The 16,288-nt window shown below is 33.7% G+C and overlaps 1 protein-coding gene across 1 annotated transcript; it reads right to left on the reverse strand.

The window, feature by feature from the left end:
- Positions 1 to 549: 549 nt before the first annotated feature.
- Positions 550 to 7,464, reverse strand: TRM4 (LONGIFOLIA protein). The gene is made up of 5 exons (XM_028219944.2): positions 6,124 to 7,464; positions 5,291 to 5,361; positions 2,833 to 4,884; positions 2,606 to 2,756; positions 550 to 1,694 (listed from the first exon to the last, which is right to left on the reverse strand). The coding sequence occupies exons 1-5, from the start codon at positions 6,275 to 6,277 to the stop codon at positions 853 to 855; spliced, it is 3,270 nt and encodes a 1,089-aa protein (XP_028075745.2). The 5' UTR covers positions 6,278 to 7,464; the 3' UTR covers positions 550 to 852.
- Between the last annotated feature and the right edge of the window lie 8,824 nt (positions 7,465 to 16,288).

Consider the following 16,288-nt stretch of genomic DNA (forward strand, 5'->3'; position numbering starts at 1 on the left):
TAATTATATTTTTTTAGTTGCACATTTTCTTAGAAAAGAGGTGACTAAGAGCCACCAATTCACCTATATAAGCAGGTCTCCCATTGAATTCATTTTACATGTAATTCATCTTGTGTTTCTTTCCTTCTGCACTATGTCATTTCTGTAAAAAAATTCTGCACAATAAGATTCGCCAGATTTGTCATGGTAGTGCTGCTTCTACAAGGTTCGCACGTTGTATCTTGAGAGACGAACATCCGATAAAAACTAGTGAGCACCATAACGGGAGACAAATTTGTCTCCAGGAAATTGTGTCCAACACAAGTCTCGATCACATTTAGTTTTGTTTCCAGATTTTACAATCTGTTCGTAAGTTTTCTACATCTGTAAATATTTCTAATTCTCTGTATATAATTTGGTTTGGGTTTACCCAAATAATTTACATTATGTTCAACTTATATTTTTTATATAATTCAATAATATATTTGATGCAATGATTACGTGTTGTACGCTGTACATAAGAGATTGTTTCAACAGAATGATGAACTGTAACTAAATGGACAAGAAGAAGAAACAAGTCAATTTTTAAAATTTCAATTACCAAGTAACAATACAAAGTTACAAACCCAAAGAACATCTCTATACAAAGTTTGAAACAAGCATCATAAAATCTAGAGGGAAAAGGGGTCACTTTAATGGATTCTATGTGAAAATATGTACTTTGTAAAACACTCAAGAGAAAGGGTTTTTCTTTACCATCCAGCCAGGCAAGTTCTTATCCACAAAATTAATATATATATATATATATATATAAACAACGAAAACGAAAAGTCGACAGAAAAGTGAAATGAAATGAGAATACAGCGAACTAGGCTATGCAAAAAGCTTCCTGCAACGCCTACCCGGCTTGGTTCTTGTACCTGTTGTCACCTCGCTGCGCACAATCTCACCAACTAAATCTTTAAAGATGAGTCGCTCAACATCCAACGCCATTCCAGAAATCTCAGCACGAAAATCTGTCCAACTCTCTGCCCGTTTATTCATCACATCCCCAAACAAGATGCTTTTTAAACTATCATCCTCACCCTCTAACCCACAATCTGATGATTTCTTCACTTGAAGCCGTTCTATATCCGAACACAATTCTCTCAAAAGCTTTTGTGCACTCACAGATTTTCTTGCCAGTTTCTCAGGCCTCAACCATGGCTCAGGAAAAAACCCCATCGAAGCCAACTTTCCCACGAGGATCTCATTAACAGCGTCGAATATGAGCTTCCGGTGAAACTTTTCCTTGTCATTCTTCATAAGAACAACATTTTCAATGTTAGATTCTTCTTTTTGTCTAGTGCTTGCTTTGGTTTGTTCCAAAACCAAGAATAACTCGGGGTTGATTGGGTGGCCAGATGGGTGGAGCTGAAAGGTTGTCGTGCTTGAGTTGAGGTCCCGGAGGAGGAGACCTGAAGCTAACAATATCTCAGATATGTATCTGTGGTCAGGGTTTGTGTTCTCACAGAGAGATGCAATGTAATCCGTGTGGGTTTCATCATGGCTTGAGTTCAGTAGTCTAAGCTTCTGCACCAAGTGCTCAATGTTCTCTAATTTCTTGCGATTAATCTCTGACTTAAGGCCAGAAGCCATGCTGTTAGATGTGAGATTATCTGCTGAGTCAAGTTGTACTCTATTGGAATTGTCATTAGAATTCGTAGTTCCATCATCTGTTAATTGAATAGTCAAGTCATATATGGAAAATGAAAGAAGTACACAAAATTAATGACAAGTAAAACCCTAATTGCTTTTCCAGCAACGCTTCAAACCTCCATTACCCAAAGGTAACCATACTACTAATAGAAGATATCTAACCTAGTTGAGTTACATAAGGCTTTTTCTAGGTTATGTGACATGAGAACAGCATGCTTGGAGTTGACAAGTAGGTGGGCTAAAGCATGATGGAGGTGATAATTGATAATCCTCCGACTTAGGGTTCTACACTTTTACTGCATCACATAATCATCCTTCAACATATCTCACTACAAGGCTACTACTCGTATTCATATATAGTCAATTATGAGCTTGTTTGCAAGTGTAACAAAAATAAAAAAAGATTTTCAAATTACAATAGACATGGTTTGATTTTTCCTACGAGGCAAACTTTATGGGACAAAGTCTAGATCTAGGATTTGGGGTGGGATTTGTGGAGGGAAAAGGACAGGGAAATGTGATAAAAATCTAGCTTCTATTTCATTCATTTTTCCCATCCTTTTTTTTTTCTCTCTCTGTGCAAATCCCTCTTCAAATCATTGATCCAAACACAACCTTAAGTAATTTGGCGAAGTTTGCTTCTCTCTACAAAATTACAGAAAAACACACAAGATTTGTTCACATCCTTACCCAGACTAAAGTGATAGAGCTTCAGTTCCTTTGACCATGTCAAGTTTATATAATAATAGTCACTATATCCTGGCATATTTAAATTAACTTGTGCAGTAAACCAATTTTTGAAAATAAATAAATAAAATCTATCAGAAGTTCAAATCTTGTATAGAGCCACGTATCAGGAATTCAATTATAACTGCTCAAGTTTTTCTGCCATATCAAACCAGATAGTCTCAGTAAAACAAAGCACTACCTTTGAGGACATCTGGCATCTGTTTCACAGGAGACACAGCATCATCCCTATACATTGTGTCATCAAGAACGGAGACCGGACTAGGATGCTCAGGGGCAACTGACCCAAATTCCAGCAACACTCCATCTTCATTCAACCTTGCAGCTAATTTCTGAAATAAAATCAGTTAAAACGGGTCACTCAATTATTCAGAATAGCAATGAATAAATAATATCAAAATCACCTACCTTTCGCACTATGCCAGAAACTGAGTACTTAGCAGCCTTCATGGATGGACTCTGGCTGCCATTGGTCTCAGCACAGCGTTCCAAACCGGTGACTTCTGTGTCTATCCCTGAGTCCGAGACAATGTTTCCATTTGATCGCATAGAAATATCGTCTTCCCGGTAACCCGAATTCCTTGTTTCGCTGCTCATCTCACTGGATTGGTCATCGATTTGCTGCAAGTTTGCAGATTTTGGTCTACGTTTCCCACCTGGGGAACTTGACTCTGGTTGTTGCTTGTTGGGTTGCCTTCTTGACTTGCTGGAATCAGGAGGGGTGGGCGGGCGAGATCGCCTCTCCAACTCAAGCTTTTTCTGTTGCAATCTCGGGCTCACAGATCCTGAGCTCTTGACTGAGCTTATGTTGTTCTCTCTGGGCAACTGTTGAGACCGTGTTGAAGTTTGTGTGGATTTTACAGTTATGTTGCTGGCTTTCTTTTTATCTGTGGAACCAACTGCACTCTCTCTGAAGCTGGTTTTTGGAATCTGTTCTTCAGATGTTTGAAAGTTAACTGAACTTTTTCTGCTATCTGCACACGCACCGCTCCTGAGTTTAGGGAGACCTGATAAGCGATCCTTCGGAATTACTGAAGAAGCAGGAACACCAGAATTTTCAAAAAGTTTCGCCGGTTTCATGATCACAATTGGGGATTCAAACGTCCTCAAAGAATTGTCTCCCTTACTTGTGGATCTATTAACACGATCACTATGTGGCTTTTGCTGGTTTACCAATCTAGCACTCAGATGTGAACTTGTATGTCTTGGCTCATAGTCTTTTTGAGTCGCTAAATTAGAATATTGTTCTTCTCTTCTGGTCTCTAAGAACCCTTTTGCCTGCATTGCTTCCAATATCTGTTTAAGAGCTCTGAGATCCTTTCCCGATTGAGTGAATTCAAGGTCCTTCAACCTTTTCTCAATCTCGCTATAAACAGAAGGGAAGGAGTTAGTTGCCCTAGATGGACATTTTAGATGCCTCAGAGCTTGCTTCTGAGAACACCGGTTCCCATCTAGCTGCTTCCACGGTGCTGGTTCAATTGGAAATCTTGAACTTGAAATGGGTTTCATGACTGATTCAGTATTTTTCCAACGTGGCGAAGCTGGTTCCTTCCACGAGTTCCTTGAAGAATTCGATATTCGAATTGATCGGCATGGATCAATTGATTTTGATGACCTTGACCAGGGATCACAATCCTTAACTGGGAAAGTTTTGATCGACCCTATCTGACTGTCACTAGCCAAGGAATCATCCGGCAGTGTTTCCAAGCCCATCAGCTTTGCTACAACACTGGGAGGTCGTGTCTGATTCAAGTTTGATTTTGAATCAGAATTGAAACTCCGAATGGAACCATCTCTACTGTCCAGTGAAAGTCTTGGAAGCTCTTTAAGCTTCGGAGTCGATTTCAAGGTCTCCCAAGATTCAAAGGATAAACGGTTTAGTTCCCTCCCATCATAAGAAAACCGAGGAGCATCCTTCAGAACTGAAAACATAGACCCGTCTTTTGATTCACATGATGATCTTGAACGTTCTCCGGGTTCATTAAAATACCAAGGTGCTTCTCGGAGTTTCGCAAGAACTCTAAGAGACTCCCTGAGATCAGCAGGCAAATTTTGCTTCCCATTGATGCCCAAACTGGAAGATCCATCAACAGATTTGGAGAGCTGTGGAGGCCTTGGAGAATCTTTGTTTTTCACCGCATAATTTTCCGGTTCATCTTTGTTTGCAGTGTTAACTGATAGTCCCCAAGCTTCTCGGTACATGGAGTCCTTGACTACATCACGAAGATCAAGGGATTGACGCCCAAACTGTGGAGAGGCGCTTGATTGGCTCATTGTAGGGTCCCTTGATGGAGTTTGGGGAAAAATCATTCGATCAAAGGACAAGGGTTCTGGTTGAGCTGTTCTGTTACAGTCAAGAGAAGAGAAGGATGATGAACGAGAAGAAGATGAGAAGGAGGGCCGGGATGATTCCATGGAAACTCTTTGTTTCTCATTCACATTTTTTGTTGAATTCCGTTCCTGCAATTATAAGAGCTATACAATCAGATTCAAATAAACAATAGCAGAACCAAATTAAGGTTGGCAAAATCACACGGACAAATTCAGAGCTTAAAACAAACCCAAGGTCCGAAATACATGATTAGCATTTGGGAAGGGGCAGCCTCAGCCCAGAATAAAGCAATAATTCAAGATATGGTTTGAGTATTCGATAATAAAATTTGGGATATGGAAGCATTCTGGGCAAAACCAAGCATTTATTTCCATTTTATGATCATTTAGAAATCTTGTGGCTTTAATCAAAATATACACAAAATTCATAGTAGATTGGGAACTACTGTATACATGTTTACATATGTGTTATGTATATACATATATTTATATATTTACGAAGTTTTTTTGAAAAAATGGCCTTGAGAGTTCTTACCTTTGCAGTTGGCCGATGGTATATGTTATTCAACTCTGTTTCAAAAGTGCCACTATTGTAGTGGGAACTACCTACAGAAGAGAAGAGAAATATTTGATGATGATATACATTCTACAGTATACGGAAAAGCCAACTCAAGAATATAACAAAAAAACTGCGGAAATAAGTAAAAACATGCAACTCTTATTATACTTTCGCATCAAAAGGGCTAAAGATATCACCAAGAATTAAGTTGAAAGTGCTTGGCCTCCAGAAATTACAGTCAAAACCTTTTTGAAAGATCAATTCAAGATTAGTCTCATACTCATAAGTTTAAGGCTTCTGATCCTTACTCTCCTTTTTCCATCAAATTTGAGTGAATTTGGTTAAAAGCAGAAAACACCAATCCTTATTCTCTTATTTTTTTCATCAAATTTTTTTGAAAAATTCCAAACTTGTCCTAAAAATCTGTTTTAACCATTTTTCATGGAAAAAAAAAAATTCTCCAAACCCTTGCTCTTTTTTAAAATTCACCAAATTTGAGTAAAACTATGATGGTTGGAAATTTTGTGAAGGATATGGTTCATCCTGATTTGGTGAAAATTTTGCGTCTCCCTTGATTTGAAACAAGCTCGATGAAATGATTGTAGCTCACTTTTAGCACTTTATTAATCAAATTTGAATTTGATGAAAGAATTGGTGAAGGATTAGGGATTTTCAATACATATTGAAAATTTAAGCAATGAAATAAGGTAACACATCTTTAACCACACAATTTGAGTTCATCCACCACCAACCTTCAAAAATACAAGAAACAGTAAATCAAATTAAGCAATGCCCAATTAGAGGATTACCAGAAGGGAGCCTCTTAGGGCTGTGGCGGCTGATACGCCTACCGGTCAGGATTTGTTGACGATCGAAGATTTGGAAAATCCCGGTCATGCATCCAATTTGCTTTTGCAAATCTGGGTCGTCATCAGTCAATGAATGTAAAAGTTTTGCAGCCATTTTTTCCCTCCTCTCTTCAAATACACAATTGATACTGTTCTTACTTCCTAGATCTCAATCATCCTTCCTCCAACCCATTGAACTTCAAACTTAATCCCCATAAAATGTGATTTAGGGTTCTTCAACAATTCCAAAACATGTTTTCCAATTCACACTCCATGAAGAAAATAGGATGATTGTTTGGTCAACCAATTGAGAATCTATGGTTTTGGAGGAGACCAAACAAACCTTATCTGTACCCAGATCTCAATCCAAAGGTTGGCAAGTCAGGAACCAAATCCTAGTTCTCTTCTTTCTTGTTTTCCCTCAAACTTTTTGCAAAAAAAAAGCACAAACAAAGCCTTTTTTTTTTTTTTTTGGCTCAACTCTAAATATTTACAACACATAATCACTACCCATGATCATGAAATTCCATTCAAAGCCTTCCCTAAAACCATAATTTAACAAATCAATTTATTTCATATTTCCCACAAACAACAATTCTCTTCCAAAACCCACAATTTCCCAGCTATTATAGATTATTTCTCAGGGTTTTCCCACAAACTTGCCTAAAAAAAAGCACTTCAACAATCAAAGCAAACAAGAATAGAAGAAACCCAGAAAACAAATCAACCTATATCAGTATTTGGAAGCAAATTTATTGGTTTTCACAGAAGAAACAAGACAATGCCTTTTCTGTAACAGCAAGAACCAAAAGAATTTTGGGGAGAGAACCCAATACCCATTTGCAATCTGCAACAAATGCCAACAGTCAATAAACAGCAGCAACAACCATACCTTCTCTGAATAACTGTAGGGTGTAGGGGAATCTCTGCAGATCCAAGAAGAGAATTTTTTTTATTTTTTATTTTTTTTGATGTTTTGTTCTTCAGAGAACAAAATAGAAAGAAAAGAAAGACAGCCCAGAAGAGAAGAGATTGTAATTGGATGGTGTGTTATACTGGCAAAAAAATATTGTCAGTTTTTTATCCTCAAGTGTAGAGAGAGAGAAAGGGAAGAGGAGAGAGAAACCGGTCGTGTCGTGGTGGTGGGTCAGATTTCCTGCAGGCCTCTTTTCTCACACTTCCATGTGGGTGGAGTATGAGTGTGGGTCTAGAGGTGTCTTTCATGGGAGGGCATGTGATTTGTCAGTTAATCCTTTAGAGAGAGAAATAAAAGAGTGAATTTATGAGTCCCATTTTTATGTCAGGACTTAATTACTTAAATTTTATTTTAAAATATTATTAAAAAATTCATTTCGAATTATTTTTTTAATCATTTCTCTTAACAAACTTTTATACCTTCTTTATTTTATTAAAATAATATTTTTAATTATTTTTAAATTTAAATATTTTTTTAATAATAAAATAATAAAAATAAATGTAACAGCACAACCGTATAGAAGTAGCAAAGGAAAACAAAGGGATAGTCGACCGAACAACCGAACGATTGAATAGTCAAGCTAATTTTAAATATTTTTCTTCTTTAACTCCAGCACTCTTAGCAGATCTCTGAAGGGATGTCTGGGGAGACGTTCGAGAGGACATTTTTCGTCTTCAATGAAATAAAATAAGAATTTATTAGATATGAAAGAGCTATAATGACTCCTTATTTGTAAGGAGTCACTTTAACAATACTTATATTTAGGGGTTGGATAGGAGAATTGTTGGGATGTGTTTTTGTTAGCACCATAAATGTGCAATTTTTATTATTATTTATTATTTATATAATTACAGGACATGTGGTATCCTCCCACTCATTTGGAGGTTATGAGAAGTTATGAAGGCATGGAGGGTTATGTGGCATTATAGGAATGAAGATGGAAGAGTGGGTAGTTTTAGGTGGTTATTGGGTAGTTATTACTGGAAGTTTTTTCCTACAAATATTTGTCTATAAATAGTCATTCATGACTACATTGTAAAGGATTCAGAATTCAAATCAAAGACAATTGATTTCAATATTTCTTGTCATTTTCCTTAACTTAGGAGCAGTTTAACATAGACTTATACTTCGAAGCATTTAGTTTCAGCACTTTCTTTTCGAAGCATTTTATGCACTTCCTTTTCGAAGCATAGGAGTAGAGGTAAGTAATTATTACTTTGATTGTTCACTCAATCATCTTTCTTCGTTCATCTTGCTTCTTTTACTTTTTCTTTTCTCTACACTTGACAATTTTGAAGTCCTCTTCGTTGAGGCAAAAGAACCGTCAACACAATCGCTTGATAATTGGCTTGAATTTAATCTGTAAGGATTTTTCAATCCTTGCTAGCACGCTCGAATTTATGATATTTTCCTTCGTAGGAAAAATAAGCCAACAATTTTTTGCACGCCCAATAGGACGTCAAGTGTAATAAATGAAAAATGAATTGGATTTGTCCATTTCAAATAGCCTAGATGAAATTTATTGGCATAAACAAGAAATTTTGGATCTTCAAGAAGAGATCCATTTTCTCGATGAAAGAAATTTTCATCCCTTACAATATTATTTGGTGGAAGAAAAAAAACACCATTTAATTGGAGAAATTCATCAACTTGACATGGAAATTCGCCAATGGAATGATGAGTTATCAACTCTCACTACCAAGTCTTTAACTGAGGCCTTAATGGGCGGAATTGGTGAATTTTTTCAAAATTTTTCCATGGTTAAAAATAGCAAAAGCAAATAGTTGATTTCATTAATGGCTCGAGGGGTTCAAGAGTCCGTTTTTAAAGAGTCAAATTATGAAATTAACATAACGAAAGAGCATATTCTTGAGCCAAATTTGACTAAGAATGATGTTCCATGCATGGCTCGGGGGGGTCTCAAAACCAATTTTTTGAAAGTCAAGTCATGAAAATAACATATCTATGGGTGATTTTCATAAGCCATTAATGGCTAACATGAAAAAACAACCCACTTTGCCAAATAATTATAAAAATTTATTCGGCAAAAGTCATGTTTTTAAAACAAACATTGTCAAAAATAATGAACAAGCCACTGTTCATGAATTCAAATTTTTTGACATTTTTCAAAATGTTAAAAAGTATGAATTTTCATGATCACACTATACCATGACTTTTGTTGTTCGAAATCCATTTTGGATTTGTGGATCATATCAAACGTTGACTTTGATGGAATGGCTAACAAATAATATTTCGTTATTGCAATATATTGAGCCAAAAATGTTGTTATTAGTTGATCCATAAAACCATCACCATTTGATTTTGTGGTTACCTTCAAAGCATGTCTCAAGACACTTCGAAGTAGATTATTCATTGAAATATCATTTTATAACCATTAATGGCTAGTTAAAATGCCAAACTAATTTCATAATAATCCAACTCTTTGGATTTAGTTCGAAGAGATGTTGTGAACACTTTCGAATGACGACTTTAATCCTTTAGTAACATATGTGACTTTCGAATGGTGGTTTTGTCATCAATAAACACCTTCGAAATGTAACATGGGACAAGAAAGCTTTCGAAATGCGTACCTCCCTTCAAATATATGTAAAATGGCAATTAATTAATTATCGAATAATGCCTATTTTTGGCATAATAATTAGTGGCTTTACTGATAACCATTTTTATAGCCATTTGTTACATGAAAATATAACTAGTATTTTATAAAAGTTGGTTCGAAGAACAACGATTTTGGTATCTTCGGAGAGTTAATAATTGGTTTAAAGCATAAAATTAATATTTTCATTAATTATGTGTGAACGAAAACATACAAAATTTGAATAATCACAATGTTGATCAAAAGTTGCTTCGAAAGCCCTTTTGCCATAATTTTGTAAGCTTCGAAGTACTCCATCTTACATCAACAACAGCTTCGAAGAAAAAATAATGATAGTTGTGAACCTTCGAAACTTTGCCGAGTATTTTCAAGGATGTAATTCGTCCTTTATTGGCATTTTCGACCTTCGAATGATAATTTTAGTCCTCTATACCACCTTCGAAGCTGGTTATTTAGCATGTGTAACAGTTTGCTAATGTGAATCATTGGCTTTGTCTTGAAAATATGTGGTTATCCTTCGAAACTTTTCTGCAATAATATCCCTTCAATGCGTATATATATAATTCGCAACATTTAGTCATAATTTCATGCTCATTCGAAGCAGTTTATTGGTACTATTATATCATTCGAAGCACTCTGTTGATATTATTCGAAGCACTTTATTACTTAGATTAGTCATGTGCTTGGTTCGACCCTTCAAAAATTCAAATAAATATCATTTTTAAGGGTCGCGGGGGATAATGTTAGCACCATAAATCTGTAATTTTTATTGTTATTTATTATTTATATAATTGCAGGACATGTGGCATCCTCCTACTCATTTGGAGGTTATGAGAAGTTATGAAGGCATGGAGGGTTATGTGACATTATGGGAATGAAGATGGAAAAGTGAATAGTTTTAGGTGGTTATTGGGTAGTTATTACTGGAAGTTTTTTCCTACAAATATTTGTCTATAAATAACCATTCATGGTTACATTGTAAAGGATCCAGGATTCAAATCAAAGTCAATTGATTTCAATATTTCTTGTCATTTTCCTTATCTTAGGAGTAGTTTAACATAGACTTATACTTCGAAGCATTTAGTTTCAGCACTTTCTTTTCGAAGTATAGGAGTAAAGGTAAGTAATTATTACTTTAATTGTTCACTCAATCATCTTTTTCCGTCCCTCTTTCTTCTTTTACTTTTTCTTTTCTCTACACTTGACAATTTTGAAGTCCTCTTCGTTAAGGCAAAAGAACCGTCAACACAATCGCTTAATAATTGGCTTGAATTTAATCTGTAAGGATTTTTCAATCCTTGCTGGCACGCTCGCATTTATGATATTTTCCTTCGTAAGAAAAATAAGCCAATAGTTTTGACAAAAAAAACTTCTTATTTTGAGTAAAGAGGTAATATAAGGGAAGAGATGAGGATGCTCTAAGTGTGGTTTAGAATATTATAAATAAGTGTATTTTTTAATTTTTTATAAAAAAAATATAGAAAAATAGAGAAAGTTGGTAGAAAAGTAGAGAAAAAATGTTGTTAAATATTGATTGATGTAATCTAAATAAGTGTGTGTATGCAAAAAAAAGTACACTTTTTTAGTATAGATCAAACACCTACTTAGGTCAGTAAAATATGGGACAAATTCTCTCTAATCCATTCAGCGAACTAAATTATTTTGAGAATTAAGTTAAAAGTTTGTTTTTTAATTTTTTTTAAAAATATGTAAAAAAAATAGAAAAATAATGTGATCTAAAAAAATTAAAAAGTCTAAAAATTAACTTTTAGTCAGGTTATTGAACTTGTGAGATTTACTACAAATTCTATTTTGATAATTTGATCGTTTAATATATAAATGTCGTCAAATATATCATTTCTAAAAAAAATTTATATTAATCGGATATCGATAACTAATTAATCAGAATATATTTTTATCAACAATTTATTTTAAAAATCATATTTACCATTGATAAAAACATGATCTAATTAAGAAATATCGTTATCTGATCAACGTGATTGTTTACAAAGATGATATACTCAATAAGTTCTACACATTAACAGTTTGAATCATTAAAATAGATCCCATGATGAATTCCAAGAGTCCAACAATACTGTTTACAAAGTGGATTGGCTTATCGCTCAAATATATAGTTCATAAAATATTGATGATAAATCTGTTATTTTATTTCTTATTTTTAGGTTCATTATCCAATTTGAGAGATTGTTTGGATTTGTTGACTGATTTTTGAGGTTAAGCTTTCTTAAGTAAAATATTCATGTAAAAAATAAAACAATTGATTGTTAATAATTATATGTTTAAGTTATATTTCTTTTTAAAAATAGATGACAATTATAGTTTTAAAAATAACTATTTATTTTTTGTAATATAAATATGATTCAAATATATAATTATTAATATCGATCATATTAATATTTTTGCATGAATATTTTATTCAACGAGTCTTAAAAAGTGAATGATTGGGATTATCGATGTCGGTCCCAAAATGACCCCACCAAACCCAAACATTATATTAAATTGAATTGATCAACTTGAGAGAATCTAAACTTTTTGTTTAGGACTTGGCTTCTCTCCGGTCCATATCATAGATTAGAGGATATTGTTTGGGCTAGTGAGGTCCATTACTGGTCCAATTTTGATGATGAACCGTTCATTTTGTCGGATCCTCGGTATATTATCCACAAAAAGAATTAAGTCAATTCGACAATCATAACTTATTCAATTTATCGTATTTGTTATTAAAAAATAAAAGAAAATGTGATTTTTAAAATATATCATTTATTTTTTTACATAATAAATCAATAAATTAAATATGTTATAAATATCGGATTGATTTAATTTTTTATAAATGATATACACAAAAAAAAATTAACAAAATGAATTATTTAAATTATTGAAACAAGATCATAGTGAATCTTATAATGTCCTCCAATTGAGATCATGGATTCCAAATCTTTTTAATCTGTTGATTTGGTATTATTTTTTTATTTGTTAATTGGTATTTAGTAAAAACGGCGAGAAAGTTGAATGCACATTTTTTTGTTTTGAGTTTGAAAAGTAACTTCAAATAAAGGTATTGTTTTGAGAATTAATTATTTTAATTTTTTATAAAAAGAAATGTGTAAAAAAATAATAAGTTTATTTTTTTTTATTTTTTTTTATACTTTGAACTTTATAGCTGTTTTCCCAAACACTTTTTGATCGGCCATTTCCCAAACACTTGTCAACTATTAGTTATAGTTTTTTTTTTTTTTATAAAAAAAATCAAATCAAATCAAAGTGTTTTTAAACATTAATAATATTATATTTAGAATAAATTATAAATACAATCTTTGTTAAAAATATAAACTTTTTCTTAAGTTCTAAAAATTATAAATATCTTGTTGGAATTTTTTTACAACTGACTTAATAGAAGAAAAAAAATTACTTAAATACTTTCTAATACTAAAATGAAATTATTATATTATTTTTATTTTCATTCACGCACCACCAAATCTCTCTCTCTATACTATTATTATATTTTCTAACCCTTCTTGGTGAAACTGCCTCCGTTTGGGAAGTGGGTTGGTTTTTTGACTTTTTTAGTTATTTTAGCATGGGCTAAAAAGCTTAGTTTGAGAATGACTTTTTGACTTTTTAGCTTTTTTGACTTTTGTGAAAGAATAGTGTAATGATTATGGATTGGATGTGATGTTTTATTTGTTGTGACTAAAACAACCTATTTTTTCTTCGGTAGTGCTACGTAGCTCGAAACCCGTGGCTCGAACCCGGCTCGACACCAAAACGACGTCGTTTTGGTGTCAATTTTTTTTTTTTTTTTTCGTCTTTTTGTTGCAGAAGAAGAAGGAGATGAAGAAGAAGGGAGAAGAAGAGAAGGAGAAGAAGGGAGAAGAGAAGGGAGGAGGAGGAGGAGGAGGAGGAGGAGGAGGGAGGGGAGGGGGCCTAAAAATCTGCTGGAGGAGGAGGTGGGGCGAGGCGGTGGCGGAGCTTCCACCTGCGACGATCGGCGAGGAGCAAAGGTGCTGCGACGACGGCGGCGACGGTCTGAAGCTGCGACGATCGGCGGCAAGGCAACGGCGGTGGTGCTGCGCGACCCTCTCCTCTCTCTTTCTCCCTCTCTCCTCCTCTTCCCTCTCTTTCTCCCCTCTTCTTCCATTTTCGAGCCGTTTCGAGCTCGACCCTCTCGAGCTACGGCTCATTTCCGTTTTTTCTTTTGTGACTATTTTAGCCACAAACCAACTTGTCAAACAATGCATATTTGTAGATAATAATGTGCCGTTTTGGCAACTTAAACAAAAAGCTGCGTTTTGTGAATTCATAAAAAACGCCAAACCATGCAAAAACGCTGAAAATCTCATTTGGGAAGACCCAAAAAAGTAACTCAACCATGTGACACTTTAGAGTGATGTGACACTTTTAAAAAATATTAAACCAAAAATAGAAAAAGTCAGCTTTTTATCAACTTCTCAAATCACTTCCAAAGAAGTCAAAAAGCTTGGTAAAAAATTAAAAGTCAACTTTTTACCAACTTTTTAAAACACTCCAATAATGGTAGTGCTAATCAAGAGTTGGAGAGGGATGGGCAATGGTAGGACGAAGTAGCATTATTAGTTGAGAGAAAATGGAGATCAAAGAAGGTGAAATAAAATAAAAAATAGTAAAGTGCTTAATTTCATAATAAAGATTAATATAGATATTTTTGGGAAAAAAAATTATTACTTTTGTTGTACTCTCTGTTAGTTTGACTTAATGGTTGGATAACAAAAGAAGCCATTTATTATATGATTAGAAATCTCAAAAGGTGAAATATAATTTTTTAAACGTAAAGGGAAAATCTATATTTTTAATAAACCTCAAAAGATATATTTGTAACTTACCCTCATTTCTTATCACATAATTTCTACATTAATTATGGGGTTGTTTGGACTCATTAATTATGGGGTTATTTGTAACTTACCCTAATTGGTTTGTAATGAATTTTACATAACCCTACTAATATCCAATAATTATGAATATACAATAACAAATGATAAATATAATATGATGAGAAAAAATATTAAATATAGCAATATTGTTAAAACACATTTTCCAAAAGATATTGGACTCATGAGTACCAACATGAGGCCTCTTTTCCATTTTGCTTTTAGGGCATAAAATAGAAAGTTGTTGTTGATATTGTTATATGGTTGTTATCATTATTATCATATTATTGTTATCATTGTTGTTATGATTATTTGTCAAATACAATGTTGATTGATAAATAATTACTACAAAGGAAAGAGACCTTGACTATAGTAGTTGCAAACACCTGGCTGTGTGTTGATGCCAACTTGCACAAGTGGGAAAACAACTTAAATTACAAACATTAAAAGGTTGTCAAGTGTGGCAAAATGACCTCTCTACATTGTTTTAAATCTAAATATATCCCATAAACTATAAATAATAATAGTCTATACAAATTAAAATTTAGAGTGGCAATCGTTGTTTTGGATAAAGACTGATTATTTATTCTTTATTAGGAGTTTTTTTTTTTTTTTAAGTCATTTATTTATGCTTCATTTTGGGACTCTTTTTGGTATTGGTATTGGGTTTATTACTCGATAAAAATGTAGGAGGGGACGATTAACCATGACAATCCTTTTAGTTAGTCATGATCAAAGAAATCCCCACTCGTTGAGGAGCCAAATAGGAAATGTCTAACCAGAATTAGCAAAGAAGGGATATCACATATAGAAAAACTGCAAGTACTCCTTCAAGACAAGTTTGACGGCCTAACCCCAATCTCACCAAAGGAGTACTATGGATGAAATCGCATTGCCTCATGAATTCTCGAATCCAATGCTACGTGTTCACCAAACCCAAAGGAGTGAGCTCTCACCCGTCAGGCTACCTCTCTTCGTAGTACATGTTAGTCTTTTTTACATAGATGATTGTCTAATTTGATTTAATTCTCTGAATATTTGTAAATAATTTTGTACTAATATATATATATATATAAAGAATAAGAATATGATGTCAAGAGGGGTGTTTTTTTGGGCTTCTTGTATACTTGTGGATTAGTGTCTTTTTGGTAGTATTTATCCTAGACACAAAAACAAAAAAACAAAAAATTCTATTTAAATTATTGAAGGAAAGTACGCTGAGAGGAAATTTTTTTGGGCCAACTTTCTTTCAAAAAATAGCTTTTCGTGCACAAGGTTAAAAAGAAATTGGCATTCTAATGCAATGACCAATGAGATGAATTCACAAGAGACTTTTTGAAATGACAAAATGTGATTGCAAATACTTTTTAATCTAACAACAAATCGGAGTCAATGTGACAAGAATATAGAATAATTTCAAATGAAGATAAATTCTGACAAATAAACAGTCGCTAATTCTTGGACTTTTCTTGTGATAGAAAATATAAATTTTAGCAATGATAAAAAAAATTAATTTGTTAGTGTCAAGGAATGCATAAAGTAAAGTAGTTTGACAATGACAAAAACAAGAAGTGATAGGAGATAAATAATATCACGTCTCTACCCGAT

This window comes from Camellia sinensis, chromosome 15, assembly GCF_055761805.1.
Source record: "Camellia sinensis isolate YWXY chromosome 15, ASM5576180v1, whole genome shotgun sequence".
In the NCBI taxonomy this organism is placed as follows: Eukaryota; Viridiplantae; Streptophyta; class Magnoliopsida; order Ericales; family Theaceae; genus Camellia; species Camellia sinensis.

What these genes read in the sequence shown, in the direction of transcription:
- TRM4 (XM_028219944.2), bottom strand. Translation starts at nt 6,277, where the DNA reads ATGGCTGCAAAACTTTTACATTCATTGACTGATGACGACCCAGATTTG. An exon ending in CCCTAAGAGGCTCCCTTCTG is followed by an intron (nt 5,362 to 6,123) that starts GTAATCCTCTAA and finishes TCTCTTCTGTAG; the next exon opens with GTAGTTCCCACTACAATAGT. An exon ending in TTTCTGGCATAGTGCGAAAG is followed by an intron (nt 2,757 to 2,832) that starts GTAGGTGATTTT and finishes ATTTTATTTCAG; the next exon opens with AAATTAGCTGCAAGGTTGAA.